This window comes from Bos grunniens, chromosome 12, assembly GCF_055505025.1.
Source record: "Bos grunniens cultivar Pamir isolate PY7600 chromosome 12, Bosgru_T2T1.0, whole genome shotgun sequence".
Taxonomy (NCBI): domain Eukaryota; kingdom Metazoa; phylum Chordata; class Mammalia; order Artiodactyla; family Bovidae; genus Bos; species Bos grunniens.
Genome location: NC_141176.1, coordinates 69,763,452 through 69,778,200, shown reverse-complemented (window position 1 = coordinate 69,778,200; position 14,749 = coordinate 69,763,452). Strand labels below are relative to the sequence as shown.

General features: G+C 38.8%; 1 protein-coding gene across 2 annotated transcripts in view; it reads left to right on the top strand.

Moving 5' to 3' along the window:
- Window positions 1–14,352, top strand: part of LOC147361858 (ATP-binding cassette sub-family C member 4) — a 186,016-nt gene extending 171,664 nt beyond the window's left edge. For both annotated transcript variants that reach the window (XM_086328622.1, XM_086328624.1), the window contains 4 exons: window positions 725–897; window positions 1,323–1,428; window positions 6,032–6,166; window positions 12,578–14,352. In XM_086328622.1, coding sequence (XP_086184748.1) covers window positions 725–897; window positions 1,323–1,428; window positions 6,032–6,166; window positions 12,578–12,685 — 522 coding nt within the window. In that variant the 3' untranslated portion in view covers window positions 12,686–14,352. The remainder of the gene's footprint in view (window positions 1–724; window positions 898–1,322; window positions 1,429–6,031; window positions 6,167–12,577) is intronic.
- The last annotated feature ends 397 nt before the right edge of the window (window positions 14,353–14,749 follow it).

Genomic DNA, 14,749 nt, shown 5'->3' with positions numbered 1-14,749 from the left:
GGCAGTCAAAGTTTTTTTTATTTCTTTTTAATTTTGTAATACTGGTTAATCTTGTAACAATAGATTAAACACTATCCACTCCCATAGGCGGGGGAAATAAAACATTATGTTGTGTCTTGTGTTTCACAAGATTTTCATTCATTATGAAACTTTCATGATGTTGAAGTTAAACAGCCTTGAGTGGCCTAGTAGTATAGTGTTAAACTTGGGAAAGAAGCCCCCTGAATAGGCTTAAGGGTTACAGCTGTACAGTTAGTCATTGTTTTGAGTTTTTTTTTTTTAAACTTTCAGACCTTCCAAAATGAATTCTTTGTAGGATTATGTCTTTAGAGAACCATACTTCCTGTAGGAATTAAAAACATTTTTTTTCTCTGTAAAGTACTGACTCCACTGCAGGATGTAGTTTGGGAAACTTGAGTCAGCCATAAAGATCCCGATTAAATCACACTGAGAGAAACAGCTTCATTTTTTGAGAGACTTTCTGAACCAGTCCCTAGGTGAGGTCCCCAGTAGGTGTCCTGTGGCAGGATAGGTCACTGAGACCTTTCTGTCCTTCACTGACTCCACTGTCTTCCTTGCTGATATGAAGGAGCTCTCCCTATCACCTGGCTGTACATGTAGGACATGTAAGAAGTCCTGATGACCTCAAAGCACTAAGTCTAAGAGGCTTGTCCCCTTTAGTAGTAGTACCTTTAGGAAAATGTCCTTCTTTCTGTATCCACAGGTGCAACTGAAGGAAGCCATCGAAGATCTTCCTGGTAAAATGGATACTGAATTAGCAGAATCCGGATCAAACTTTAGTGTTGGACAGAGACAACTGGTGTGCCTTGCCAGGGCTATCCTCAGGAAAAATCGGGTATTGATTATTGACGAAGCCACGGCCAATGTGGATCCAAGGTACAGAGCTTTGGCCCATGAAATTGAAATGTGAAGTTTAAATGTGGTAAAAGGAAAATAAAGGAATATTGCTGAGAAATGTTCTAAGTGCTCTCTTTTGCCCACATTTATCTCTTGATCACATTAATTTTAGAAAACAGAGAAAGATACCAAAATGTGTTAATGTTGTTATGAGGCATCCTAAGAGAGTTTGATTTCTAGTCCAGCTCCTGATAGTTTCAGGAAATTTCTAAGGAAGACTGTTTTACATTGTTTTATAAAAAGTCTTTTAAAGAGACTTTTTTCTACTCAGTTTTTGACGAGCAAGATTATGTCTTAAAGTATTGATTTTTAAAAGTCTTATGAAAATATTATGTGGTAATTTTTTCTGAAGTCTGCTCTTTCTGTCTTTACCAAACTAATAACTTCAACTTCTTTGTTTCTAGAACTGATGAGTTAATACAAAAAAAAATCCGTGAGAAATTTGCCCACTGCACTGTGCTAACCATAGCACACAGATTGAATACTATTATTGATAGCGACAAGATAATGGTAAGACGCTCTCCTGTGTTATTTCAGTTATTTCCATTTATTTTCCATTTTTCAATGTATCTTTCCATGTAAAACATGATAGTAATGTCCAGTTAGTTAGTTTTTCCTCTTATTCTTGACAGTAACTCCAGTATGGACCCACACTTTTAGAATGTGCTATTAAATAACATATATAGTAATTTTATATTTTCATATTAAAAGTTTGTTTGAATTGTTATTTTTCATTAAGATGAAAAACCAGAAAAATAATTCAGATGTTAGGCAAGGCTTCAAATTTCACTGTTCAAGAACACAGTCATTTCCCCTATGTCACAGATTTTTTTCCCTGGATTTTTGGATTCCCTTAATCATAAAATCAGCCTTTCATTTAGACTGCCTAGAAGTTGTCAGGTTAGGTTGCAGAATTTCTCAGCTTTTGGAATATTGACAAGATTTCCTGAGGGGAGTCTTTGAGAAAAGGCCTAGTGAGAAAAACGAAGCATTTCAACAAATAGCATTTAATTTAGGAAATCTTATTACATAGGAATTGGAGGCATGGAAAAATAAAAGATACACTGTGCTAATTGTGTTAGTTAGCAACTATCTAGGTTAGATCTCCAGACATCGCTCTCATAATTTTGCCCTCTGGTGGCTTAGGCTAAGGTGGTAGCAGTGGAAATGGTAAGATGGTTGGATTTGGGATCGAGAAGAACATGGAGCCAAGTGGACTGTGTGATGGATTGAACGTGGGATCTGAGGGAAGAGAAAGAAGTCAATGCTAGTGTCCGGGTGTGGAGACTGAGCACGTGGGTGAATGGGGAAGATGGAGAGAGAAGGGAAACGCAAGGATTCTCTTTGAAGCCTCTCCCCTTTGCAGTGACTGGACTTTTTTCCGTGGTTGACCTTGCCCTTCACTGTGGAGCTCCCCTTCCCACTCCTGTGTTGGGTGACCTTCAGTTTAGGGCTCCCTGGTTGGGTCATCAGTGATGTGACGGGGAGGTCCTATGGGGAAGTATAAACTTGGCCACTTGCTTACATCTTGGTCTGAGCTGGTGGCAGTTGCTGACTCCTTTGGTAGGCAGGACAGGATTAGACTTGATGGGACCTAAGAGATGCGCATACCGCAGCTTCAGAGGTGGGGTATTGTCCTCTGTGCTCCACCCACCCCAGATTTAAACCTTGTGTTTTGTTCTAAAACTTCTGATTACCAGTCAACTTTTCAATTCGGCAAAAAAGAAACACCATAAATAATGTTCTTTCTCAAAGCTTTCATTTTTGAGACAGTTTTTTTCTTGTGTGATTTAGAAATATAGACATACTTGGTTTAACTGTGCTTTGCAGATGTTGTAGTTTTTACAAATGGATGGTCTGTGGCAACCCTAAGTCGAGAAAGTCTATCAAGTCCATTTTCCAATTGCATGTGCTTATTGCTCCATGTCTCTGTGTCACCTTTTGGTAACTCTCAGCTCTATTCCACATTCACTGCTTTCACTATCATATTTTTTTATGGTGATCTGTGATCTTTGATCTGTGATCACTGATCTTTGATGTTATTAGTCTGCCTTGCTGAAGGCCCTGATGATGGTTAGCAGGTTTTTGGCAATGAAGTATTTTTAAATTAAGGCAGACTTAATGCTGTTGCAGGCTTGCTAGGCTACAATGTAGTGTGAACATAACTTCAATACACCCTGGGAAATCAGAATATTTGAGTGCTTCACTTTATCGTGATATTCACATCTTCATGGTGTTCTAGAAATGAATCCCATAATTCTCTGAGGGATGCCCCCACTTGTATCCTTTGCAGAAAGTATTCCTTTTCAGAAAGTATTCCTACTTTCTGGAAATTTTTCCAGGAAGTGTTCCTAAAGCTTTAATGTGGACATAAAGACAAGTCAATTTGCTACAAAGCCCAATGCTCCAGAAAGCGGGCGGCCAGCCTCAGTCGGGGAGGGGCTGGGGAAGTGACAGATGCTGATGAAGGGCAGGGCCAACAGTGTTGTCACCATAAGGTCGTGTAATTACAAGCGCTTACGGTGTAATAATCACATTTTGTTGCACTGATGAATACTTCTGCACAAAGACGGATGGATATGGTTTTGTTTACTGTAAGTACATCAAGCAGAAGGCTTGTTGGGAAACAACTGTGACCTAATTAATAGCTTTGTTTATGTGTTGACTCTCCAAAGGGATTTACCCAGTTTTGGTTCATTAAGCACCATTAATGTGTTAGGCTAAGAATTCTATTTTACAAAGATGTTCTCTCAATTTTAAGTTTATTAAACATGATGGAGTCATAATGACAGCTAATGTAATCTTCCTTACTTTCTCTGTTGTCAAAAAACAGTGGAGCAAGACAGACAAATGAGAAATCCTCTTTCTTCTACGACTCAGCACTATCTCTACATTAAATGCTCCTTCGTATACCGTTTAGAATTAGCTGGTTGCTTGTGTCCTGTTTTGTCTTCAGCCAGTAGCACAGCTTTTCCCTCCAATCCTTGCATACTCCAGTCTTCAGATCACCCCAGATTCTCCTTGATAATATGAGCAAAGTTGGCCTATGAAAATCTACTATTGGCCTAACAGTATTGTTGCCCGTATTTTCAGTGTCTGCAGTTAGAGAATTTTTTGGAAATCTATGATGTAAAAAACAAGAGGCGAGAAACTCAGATCCCACCTCTTCTGTTTGTAGGCAATCTTATGGTTTTTATATTCTTTGCTTTTCTTTATCAATTCAAACCTTGTTTTAGTAAGGTTTTCCTGGTAACCAAAAACCAGGAACTATTGTCACATGTCCACCTGGATTTGTCTCCACCCACAAAAAAAAAAAAAACTGCCTTTATGCACAATCATTACATTGCTAATACTTTTAAGGGTCAAACAGATCTTTCTGCCTTTTATATTGTTAATCTTATTACTTTTTGAGAGCGTTACTTTTTTCCTGCCTTTCCCTTTCTTAGGTATTGAGTAGTGCTGAGAACTACTATGTCCATGACATCGTGTGTTTTAGACAATATGAAAGAAAATGGAAAGAGTTAGTGTTTGAATGAACACTTTGAATGAACTTTGAATAAAGTAGAACATTGGAAAAATATTAATGTTACTGCTTTCTATTGAAAAATATATAGTTTTTATAGTCAGAGAACTCAGAGGTGATTTTTAAAAGTTGTGGCTTTTGAAGAATGTGAAGCTCTTCATTGTATAAAGTAATTTAGTCTCTGGCATGAGAGAGACCTATGTTTTAAAATTGCATTTTTTTTCTTCAACATCAGGAAGAATGGTTATGCTGTATAATGCTATACTTAAGTAAAATTACACATTCAGGGCAAAGAAATTGGCATGTCAAATTATAGGACATTTTAATAATTATGTAGATGTAACAGATTCATTTATTTTTGAACTCTTTTGTGGGGCCTCCTCTTAGCAGGGATTCCCAGTAGTAAACAAAAGTTTAACAGGAAAATGGCCTTTATGAGACTTAATAAAATGTTTGCGATTAAATACCCTGGGACAGAGTTAACTATAATACCTAGATGTGGAAAAACAACCTGTGTCCTGCTTAGCGTCTCAGCATATTCTCCAAAGATGCATTTACTCTAAATATGACCTAAATGAAGAACTAAGTACCACTTAACATCAGAACTGTTTTCCTAGGTACGTCATTTGGGCCAATGGCTTCAGACTCTTCCTTCCCTCTGAAACCATTAAGCAAAGCCACTAATAAGCAGAAAGGCAGAGTTAAGAGCCCCTTCCTCTACCTTTCAGTTTCTAATTAGTGGACATATTAATGAGCAATGAAATGCCCAAAAGGCCGGCAGCTGAAGAAAGAACAAGAAGCAAGGAAAGATAATTTGCGACAACAAATTCAGATGCTCGGGAATTCAGATTGGGTTGTCCTCGTGTGCTGTGCACGCAGGGATCGCTGGAATTTAGAGCTCAGTTTTTTAATTGCTTCTTTAGTCTCATCCAAAGAGAAAATTGGATTCCTAGAGATTTGTTTCTGTGCTGAGCAGTTCAGCTAAAGCTGTTGACGTAGCAGCTGTTTTTGTCAGTCTTTCACTCAGAACAATAAGCTACAGCCAAAGTCAGCACCTGAAATATTCCAGGAACCCAAAGAAATTCCAGAAGCATTTACTTTTTGTCCCCCCAGTGTTGCTCAGATTCTGTGAAACCAACGTGGAGTTTATTAATTTGGTGTCAGGTTACTGCCATCAGTTTATATGACATCAACCTACTTTGTAGCTAGATTGAGTTTGATTTTCTTGAATCAAAAAATTTCCCAACTCTGTGTATCTGTATAAACAGCCTTCAAAGCTCAGAGTCTGAGAGCTAAAAGCACTTACTAATGATAACAACCCCATGGGGCAGAATATAATATGGCGAGTGCAAGTAATCATAGTCTGAAACTTTCATTTTCTTCCTTTAACATTATAATAATAAAAGGTCGGGTTAGGCCTTTGTCTGCCTGGTAAAACAGGGTAATCAAACCGTTTAAACACCAGCCAGTGCTACCACCCAAATAGATTCTCTGTTCTCCCTGTCCTACCCCTTTCCGAAATATTGTCTGCATTATAATACGTTACTGCAAAACATTGTGTGCTAATGCTTTCTTTCTGCTGATCTACAGGTTTTGGATTCAGGGAGACTGAAAGAATATGATGAGCCATATGTTTTGCTGCAAAATAGAGACAGCCTATTTTATAAGATGGTGCAACAACTGGGCAAGGCCGAGGCCGCTGCCCTCACTGAAACAGCAAAACAGGTGAGCCCACTGTGGGGAGTTGTAATTAAAGTTCGTCTCCATGGTTCACTCCTCAAATGCTCTGGCACCAGGGGTCTGGTAACAAGCACTCTGTGCCCTTTTCAATTACAAGCCTTCAGAGACAAAGCTTCATGACTAGGTCTTAAGAATACTTTTGAGGTGGAAGACAGGGCTGCTGAGAATCTACAGCAGAGGTGGGGGAGGGGTCAGGATGTGCTCACACAAGTGAGATTTCGGATTGAACTGGCCACACGTTGGGACTCTGGGTTCAGATTCTCAGGGAACACAGAATAGTCTCATTTTGCAGACCCTTTACATTCATTCTGATTGGTGCTCAGCACATTTGTGATGCAAGTGCTGTTGAGGAATATCCTGGAAATTTGAGTGTTGGAAGAGAAAAAAAATGGAATGTTGTTTATCAGTCTAGAAAGATTTAGCACGGAAATGTGTGGATCACTTCTGTTTTCTAATCTGTAAGGGAATCTCCTCCATGGTATGTCACTTTCCTCCTGATTCTTCAGTGTTTAGAATTAGGTCCATTTGCCCCACCACCCCCCCACCCCCTACCTCCCCCCACTCCCCCATGCTTCCTTTGCCTTCTAGAAGATGAAACTGTCATCAGGATAAGTCAGGATTCACAATGCCTTCACACTGTGGACTGAATTCTCTGTCATTGTTTTATCTCATTCATCCTCTTAGAAATGAAGACCAGTACCTGGGCAGGGTCACCAAGCTGGCTAAAAGAGTTTGGGGACAACAGAGACTGTGTTCTGAACTTTTCCTAATCACTTATATTGTATGCAAATATAGAGAAGCTGTACTCAGAGCACTATATTTTCTTATCCCTGAAATTTCACATCACGAAACACTTTGATCCACTAGAGTGTCTCCCGGTTAGAACTTCCTGCTAAGATCCCATCATCCTTCTGGGATTCCCTGTGTAATCTCGTCACAAAACAGCCAGGAATCTCACTTTCTTTCACTTTCTTCAGAAAGACATAAATACATATCCTGATTCCCATCCCAGTTGAGTATTTTCTTAACATCATTTCTGCATATATACCTGGTCCTCGTAAGAGAACAGGCTGTCAGATTGTCAACTTTTAATATGTAAAACCATCAGAAATCAATGTACACTTCAGAGCTGTAACACCAAGAGGATTAGCCTGAGTCAACAAGCTTTTCACTCTAACAGAATTCAATCATTTGAAAACAAAACTCAACATCTGCAAAAGGGTTCTTCCAAGTCACGTTTTCTTGACTTCGTTGTTGATATCTGAAAATGTTGGTACAGGCGAGCTGAATCACTGTCTGATTGACCCTTTTAAATGATCCATGAAATAGTAAAGAAAAGTACCTGCTAGCTACATAAAGAGAACCACAGAGTAGGCTACTTAACAGAAACATTTCTCACAGTGCTGTGGGCTGGAAGTCTGAGGTCAAGGTGTCGGCAGGGGAGGCTTCCTCTGGGGTCTCTCCTTGGTTTGGAGGCACCGTCTTCTGTCTCACATGGCCTTCCTTCTGTGTGCGTGTGTCCTGCTCTCCTCTTCTTATAAGGACTGCAGTCTGTTAGATTAGGACCCACCTTTATGACTTCATTATAACTGAATCATCCCTTTAAAGACCCTGTCTCCAAAAAAAATGACATTCTGGGGGACTGGTGGATTTAGGACTTCAACATGTAAAATTGGAGGGGACCCAGTTCATCATGTAACAAAGGATTATTGCCTGTCATTCATTTTCTTCTGTGATGAAGCAGACCTGATTGAGGGTTTTTTTTTTCTTTCTTTTTCTCGTTTTGTTTTTTGAAGTTTCTGTGTTCCCAGTATGTAACAGAAATTTCATTTTATCTATTCATGTTATCACCAGATACAACCCAAAAGTTATGAAATGTCATATCCTAGATCTAGGAGCCTGGACCAGTCTGAACAGATAGAGTTGGCACTTAGCATCCATGTAGCCTTGTGTCCCCCAAGGCCTCTGAACCTCAGGTCCTCACCTGTGTGTAGGGCAGGGATTACAGCCCTGCCGGCTTCTTCCCTTATTACAGGGATCAGATGAGAGAGCAGGTGCTTAAGCGCTTTGAAAATATAGAGTGTTTTGTAATATAGAAGTGGGATCACTTTTTAAAAGGGTGTATATTGAACCCTTAGCTCCCAACAATAAGAAAATGTGCCCACAGTTCTTCTGAGTAGCATCAGAAAATAATTAAATTTTATTTTTAATAATCAGTTTTTAAAGAAATGATATATCTAATGCTACAAAATTCAAAAATCTTACATTTTAAAATCTTAACGTTTTAAAATTTTATTTATAAAATTACTTAATAAATTAAAAAGTCACTTTACCATTCCTGTCATTACAGGGCTCCTCTCCCAGGGTGGAGCCCCAGTACCATTTTTGACTATTCTGTTGACTTGTTCTGTGTACCAGTAAGAACTTGTGCATATTTGGCCTTCCTGTTTTTAAGCACAATGATAGCTGTTCCTTTTTTCATTATTACTATCTATGTGTATAGTTATCTCATTATTTAATGGCTAAAAAGTATTTATCATTTTTCTTTTTCTTTTGTTTTTTTTGCTTTCTCTTTTCTAAACTTGTTTTTAATTAAAGGATAATTGCGTTCCAGTATTGTGTTGGTTTCTCCAAAACATCAACATGAATAAGCCATAGGCATACGTAGGTCTCCTCCCTCTTGAGCCTCCCTCCTACCTCCCCGCCATCCCACCCCTCTAGGTTGTTTCAGAGCCCCGATTTTCCATTCACTACTTTTATCTTCCCTTTTACTTTGTCATGTTTCATCTTTTGTTACTATTGCATGTTTCATTGTACTCAGATCTCTGTTGTTTACCGATGATTATCCTACTACATTTTCTTTCAATACATTATTTTTTTCATAATATTTGTCTGTTCAGTGAGTATTTCTTTCATCCATCATGTGCTTATCCTGTTCCTTTTCCTTTTTTTTTGTTTTACAAACTGTATTACCTTTTATTTATTATTATTGCTACTACTCACTTTTTAATTCTGTTATTTTAAGACCATATATTTGCTGGATAGTTGTGGCTAGCGCATCATTTCAGACTTAAGGGAATTCCCTCTGCTTTTAACTTAGAAGCGCTCCCCATGACCCAGATTAAGACAGTGAGCATGTGTGTGCTAGAGAGAAACTGAGAATACATACTCATTTAGCCTGAACTTTTCCCTAACCTATAGAGCTGGGCAGCTACAATGCTGATTGTATTTCAGAATCTCTCTTGTCCTAGGACCTCACCTAGGACATGCTTTAGGCAAAGACAGCAATTCTCTATGATTCCTCATTGGCACCTTGGAATTCACCAGGTGGTTGGAGACCTGCTCTCCCATTGTTTCTCAGATCTGTTCTCTTTAGGTACCTTCTGTCTGGCTGGCTGCAGCCCATTGGATCCAGTTGCATAAGGCAGTTCATTCAGATATTTTGTCATTTGTGATTTCAAATCATTCCTGATTTCATCATATATTGGGCTTACTTTTTAATCTCCAGTGTCCTTGCTTCTGAGAGGATAAGAGAGGAAATCCAAAATTCTGTTAAATGAAAAGAAGAAATCCTTTCTAATTCTCCAGATAACTTTGATAATACACCTGCCAGGATGTGTACTAACATTATACCTGACTTAAAGATGAGGAGTTAGAGGGTGGCTGAGGTTAAACTAGGGCCACGTGGTTCAGTGAGAATGAATGGACAGAGTCTTGACTCCTAACTCTATATTTTTGAACCATCCATTGCTGACCTTTAGCCATGCATGAGAGAGTTTATAGCTTTGTTTCCATGTTGGAGTTGAAACACTGTTTCAACCTACATTGGAGGATGTCTAATGAACCAAACCGGAGTAGGACATGAAAAGTCTCAAGAAACCCAGCACTCACTGGCCTTAAGGTTTTGCTTGCCCTGAATTTGAACTTCTTTGGCATTGTGTCTTTTTAATCTTCATTAAAACCATTTTGATCTGGTAGTATTTTTCCTCAGATCAAGAAATTGAGGCAGAAGGGCCTAGGTAACTTCTCAAAGTCACAGGTTAGAAAGTGTTAAGTCTTTTTAATTACCTTTCTGCCTCCTGAAAGTGAAAGTCGTTCAGTCGTGTCCAACTCTTTGCGACCCAATGGACTATACAGTCCATGGAATTCTCCAGGTCAGAATACTGGAGTGGGTAGCCTTTCTCTTTCCCAGGGGATCTTCAAAACCCAGGAATTGAACCAGGATCTCCTGCATTGCAGGAGGATCCTTTATCAACTGAACTATGAGGGAAGCCCTGGATTACTGCCTCTTGGGTTACTATATTTATTGATTCAACTGTGTTTCAACTGCAAGCCTGCCCTACTGTGACGATAAAATCAGAAGATTCACCAAGGGACTCCTAGATGTTTTGTTTTCATTGTTCAAACCAGATGATGCTGCTACTTTCCGTGGGCTAAGGGGCCATGTCTCTGAGCGCCATCGTAATCACACCCAACATTTAGCTTACCCTGTTTTCATCCTGCAGTTTGTAGCCATCAATTAGTTCATATGAGGTAGGTCGTTGTCTCATTTCACAAAGTAGGCAGCCGATGTGGAGAGAGCTTAAGTGATTTTTCCAGGGTCAGCAGTGGTCCCAGGAGAGAGAGGTGAGACTGGGCTTTTCCATCCCAGGCTCAGCCCATCCACAAGGACTCTGCTTGACAAGCGTTCAGTCATCTCAACTCCCTTCATAACCCACCCTGAAAAGGATGCCTTCTCTCACTCCTGCTGTCAGAGTGTGGGCTCCACCAGGGTAACAGATGAGACAAAGATCAAATCAAGGAGCTTATGCACACAGGAAGCTTGTTTTCATTTGGTTTCAAGTATTTTAGACCATTTTGGTTAAAAATTGCTAATAAAATTTTTTAATAAAAAGTGACATTGACAAGTGGTTTGGAGAAAGAACCAGTTGATGGGGGTGGTGTGTCAAGCATTAGAAATTGAAACTAATTTCCTTTGAGGGAGTGCTGTTTTTAGTTTCACTAACAGTATTGTACATAAATATATAACAACTCAAGTATGGCAATTTTTGTAAAAATTGCAGAGGAAGGTGAAATGCAGTTAGGCCCCCCCAAGACCCTTACTTTTAGATACTTATATTATAATGGAAATAGGTTCAGATTTTACCCAGTGGGGTCCAAGCATTCTTGGAGAATTTCTTCTTTTTCTCAAGTGATATTTTAATATACAGCATTTCATATGCAGTGTGGTTTTGAGATTAGCAAGTATGCAGGCAATAAGAGAAAAGGTACACCTAATAAGAAAGTAGGTGTCTCAGAGCTTTTCTGTTTCAAATATGAAGCCCACCATCTCTCGTGATAACTTTGTTGACAGCATCCACAAATGGACTTAGAGTGAGGTTTAGTAAGAATCGTGTGTCTAAGCAACCCAGCATGTGACACGAGTCAGCCTCAGCTAGATGGTGCATTTTCTGTTTTAAAGACTTAAACAAAACTTTTCACATTCTTCCTTGGAGGAAAAAAATTACTTTTGAAGCCCTTTTTCACCTAAACACATTTGGAGATAAGAGCTCACAAGTCTTGACATTATTTCATTTTGTTATGTGTATCCGTCAAGGAACCAAGATACGATACAGCTACTAAAAAGTGATGATTGTGGAACAGAGAAACTTGACAGCATTTCATTTCCTTTGTGTTCTGATTATACATTTATCAGAAAACCTGTATCTCTTCCAGTTCAGCTAGAAATTGGTAGAATTCAAGAACTCAAAGGCCTGGCAAAGAACTGTCGTATTATTTGGTATCATCTTGCATTTTAGAGAAGTTGCTTGGTTGAGTCATTGTTAAAGCTTTTGATTCTCTTTTCATTCTTGGGACCCACTATCCACAGATCACATTTCTATAGGCTGTATAACTGCTTTGCCGCACAAATTAAACGCCAGGATATTTCATACATATACGCCAGCGTTTCAATGCTTGTCAATCAGAGTTTATAAAATATAGGGATTACAACCTGATATTAACATCCAAATCGATTGTGCTCATTTTATGTGTGAAAATGAGAAAGCCTCATGCAGACGCTAGATTCCCAGCCTCTTTGTCACGTTTTTAATTTCTCTCCAGGCTTTGAGTCAGTAAGATGATTTTGCTTATCAATTTAATGTACTGATAAAGCATATCTGTGGATCAGAATGATCAGAACTGTAGTGGATCTACAGGTTGTTTGGCATTAAGCCCAGCCCCACTGAGGGTTTTAATGGGGCTACTTCCTCCATAGAATAAATACATCCCTGGTTTTTAATATTGTGTCTCTGCTAGTGATTGCTTCATATGAAAAGTGGACAGAGAAATGCACTGCCTTAGGCAGGAGGACTTGAAAACTTTTAAACATGTTTTTATACCTGTCTTTTTTTTTAGGTGTACTTCAAGAGGAATTATCCAGATATTACTCACAATGGCCATGTGGTTATGAACGCTTCCAGTGGACAGCCCTCAGCCTTAACGATTTTTGAGACAGCACTGTGATTCTACCATGACGTCAAGTATGTTCCAGAGGCAATTTTCCAATAGTTTTTGCACTGTGTAAACTACATTTTACTTATTTTTATATCAGCAGCAGATATTTACACATAGAATATTGTTAGTCTATTTGGATTTTTTTCCTGCAACTTCACCCAGTGGTTTCAGGCTCTTAAAAATTATTATTGTTATTTATATGTTAATAGTATTTTTGTCTTATCTAAATCAGAGGTACGGGCCACCAATAAAAACTGTCTACCAGGTTTCGTGCCTTAAAGAGACTCCAGAGCCAAAGCACATTTTCTAAGGTGTAAGACAAAGTTGTCATAGATGTTTTTTACTGTCCCCAAATTACATATTCCTTTCTAGTTATATCAGGGATTCTGTTTACTTGAAGACTCTGTGAAAGTTGCCATTTTGCCTTACCACTTTCTTTAACATAAGTAGGATCCACTATTCCCCACCAAAGACCTCTAGCTAGTACAAAATAGGGAAAACAAAAAATACACTTTAGTTGAAATTACAATAGGACGCGTTACCTAGGAGAGCCCCTCCTCCCCACCCCCCAAGATAAATGGTTAAAATACATGAAGGTCAGTATTTCATTATATCTTCTAAAAGAGATGGAAGAGAAAGGAATGCTTTCAGAAAATTGCCACTCTATGGGAATTTGATAATGATAGACACATGAGTGATCATTGATCAGCTTCTAGAGTCCATGGCTCTGACTTGATATACCTGTTGCAGTTTTAGATTCAGCTTGGTGATATTTCAAAAAGGCCATGCTGCTAACTGAAATTCCTGAGTATGTGGTGGTGATTTCATCTGGATTTCTCATGACGATTGACCCTCTACTGACATAAGCCTTTTGGTTTAGCCATCATTGAAATCCTGTCTAAATAGAAAGAGAAAAATAGAAAGTGAGAAAAATAGAAAGCCGTTGCCTACATTGACTGCGTTTATGCCCTGTGTTCTCAGGATGCATCAGGAAGGTTCACTTTCATGAGCCTGCCCAGGTTAGTTTACTTCTGACCACTAATTGCACTTTGTCTAGATCTTTCAGATCAGTAGATCAACAAACCACAATACTTCTAGGGCCTACAGTACTTGATTTGAGCTGTAGGTCCTTAGCTTTTCTTCATGGTGGTGGCTATGGTGTATTGATTTCAAGTTACTAAAGTTACTGCCCTGGTTTTAAGTGTACTCTCATGACCTCTCAATAAGGCATAACCACCCTCAAATTGCATATGTTTATATATATATGTGCCTTCTGATAGCTGGTATTTGGACTCTTTACCAGAGAGAAACAGATATTTCATAGAATCAAGCCTTAAAAACCACATACTCAGCAAACTACCCAAATACATTGAGTGTAGTTTGTATTTAGAAATAATACGGTTAATGTTTAGTCCAATAATTATGTAGTAGTCATCGTTCTTATTTCAGGAGACTTTGAAATGACAACAAGGATAATATTGAGGTTTGTTAAAACAGTGGAAATATTTGAAATGTATATGTATGTGTTTATTTGGCCTTAAGAGGTTTGTTTGGGTGTTTGTTTTTTTTTTATCTTTAAAGGCAGTTAAATGTTTCTATTTTATTTCTTCTTCAATGGCATTATAGACTTTTTAAATGGAACAAAATTTAGTTGAAATAAATTTTTTCATCTCCAACGATCTGTGTTTTCATTTTTAGAGGTCTGACTCATGTCCTTCCTATTGAAAGCTTGTGTGTTTCCTTGAGATCCGTTCCCATCTCTTCTTGGTTAAACGTACACCAGATGCTCTATGCCGAGAGGTGGGTGGCACTGATTTAAACAGTTGCTACTGAAGTAAGCCCAGCTGTATCCCTTCCATTAAGGGAAAATCATAGCTTATGTCCCAGGATTGCTGCTGCTGCTGCTAAGTCACTTCAGTCATGTCTGACTCTATGTGACCCCATAGACCACAGCCCACTAGGCTCCCCCGTCCCTGGGATTCTCCAGGCAAGAATACTGGAGTGGGTTGCCATTTCCTTCTCCAATGCATGAAAGTGAAAAGTGAAAATGAAGTTGCTCAGTCGTGTCCGAGT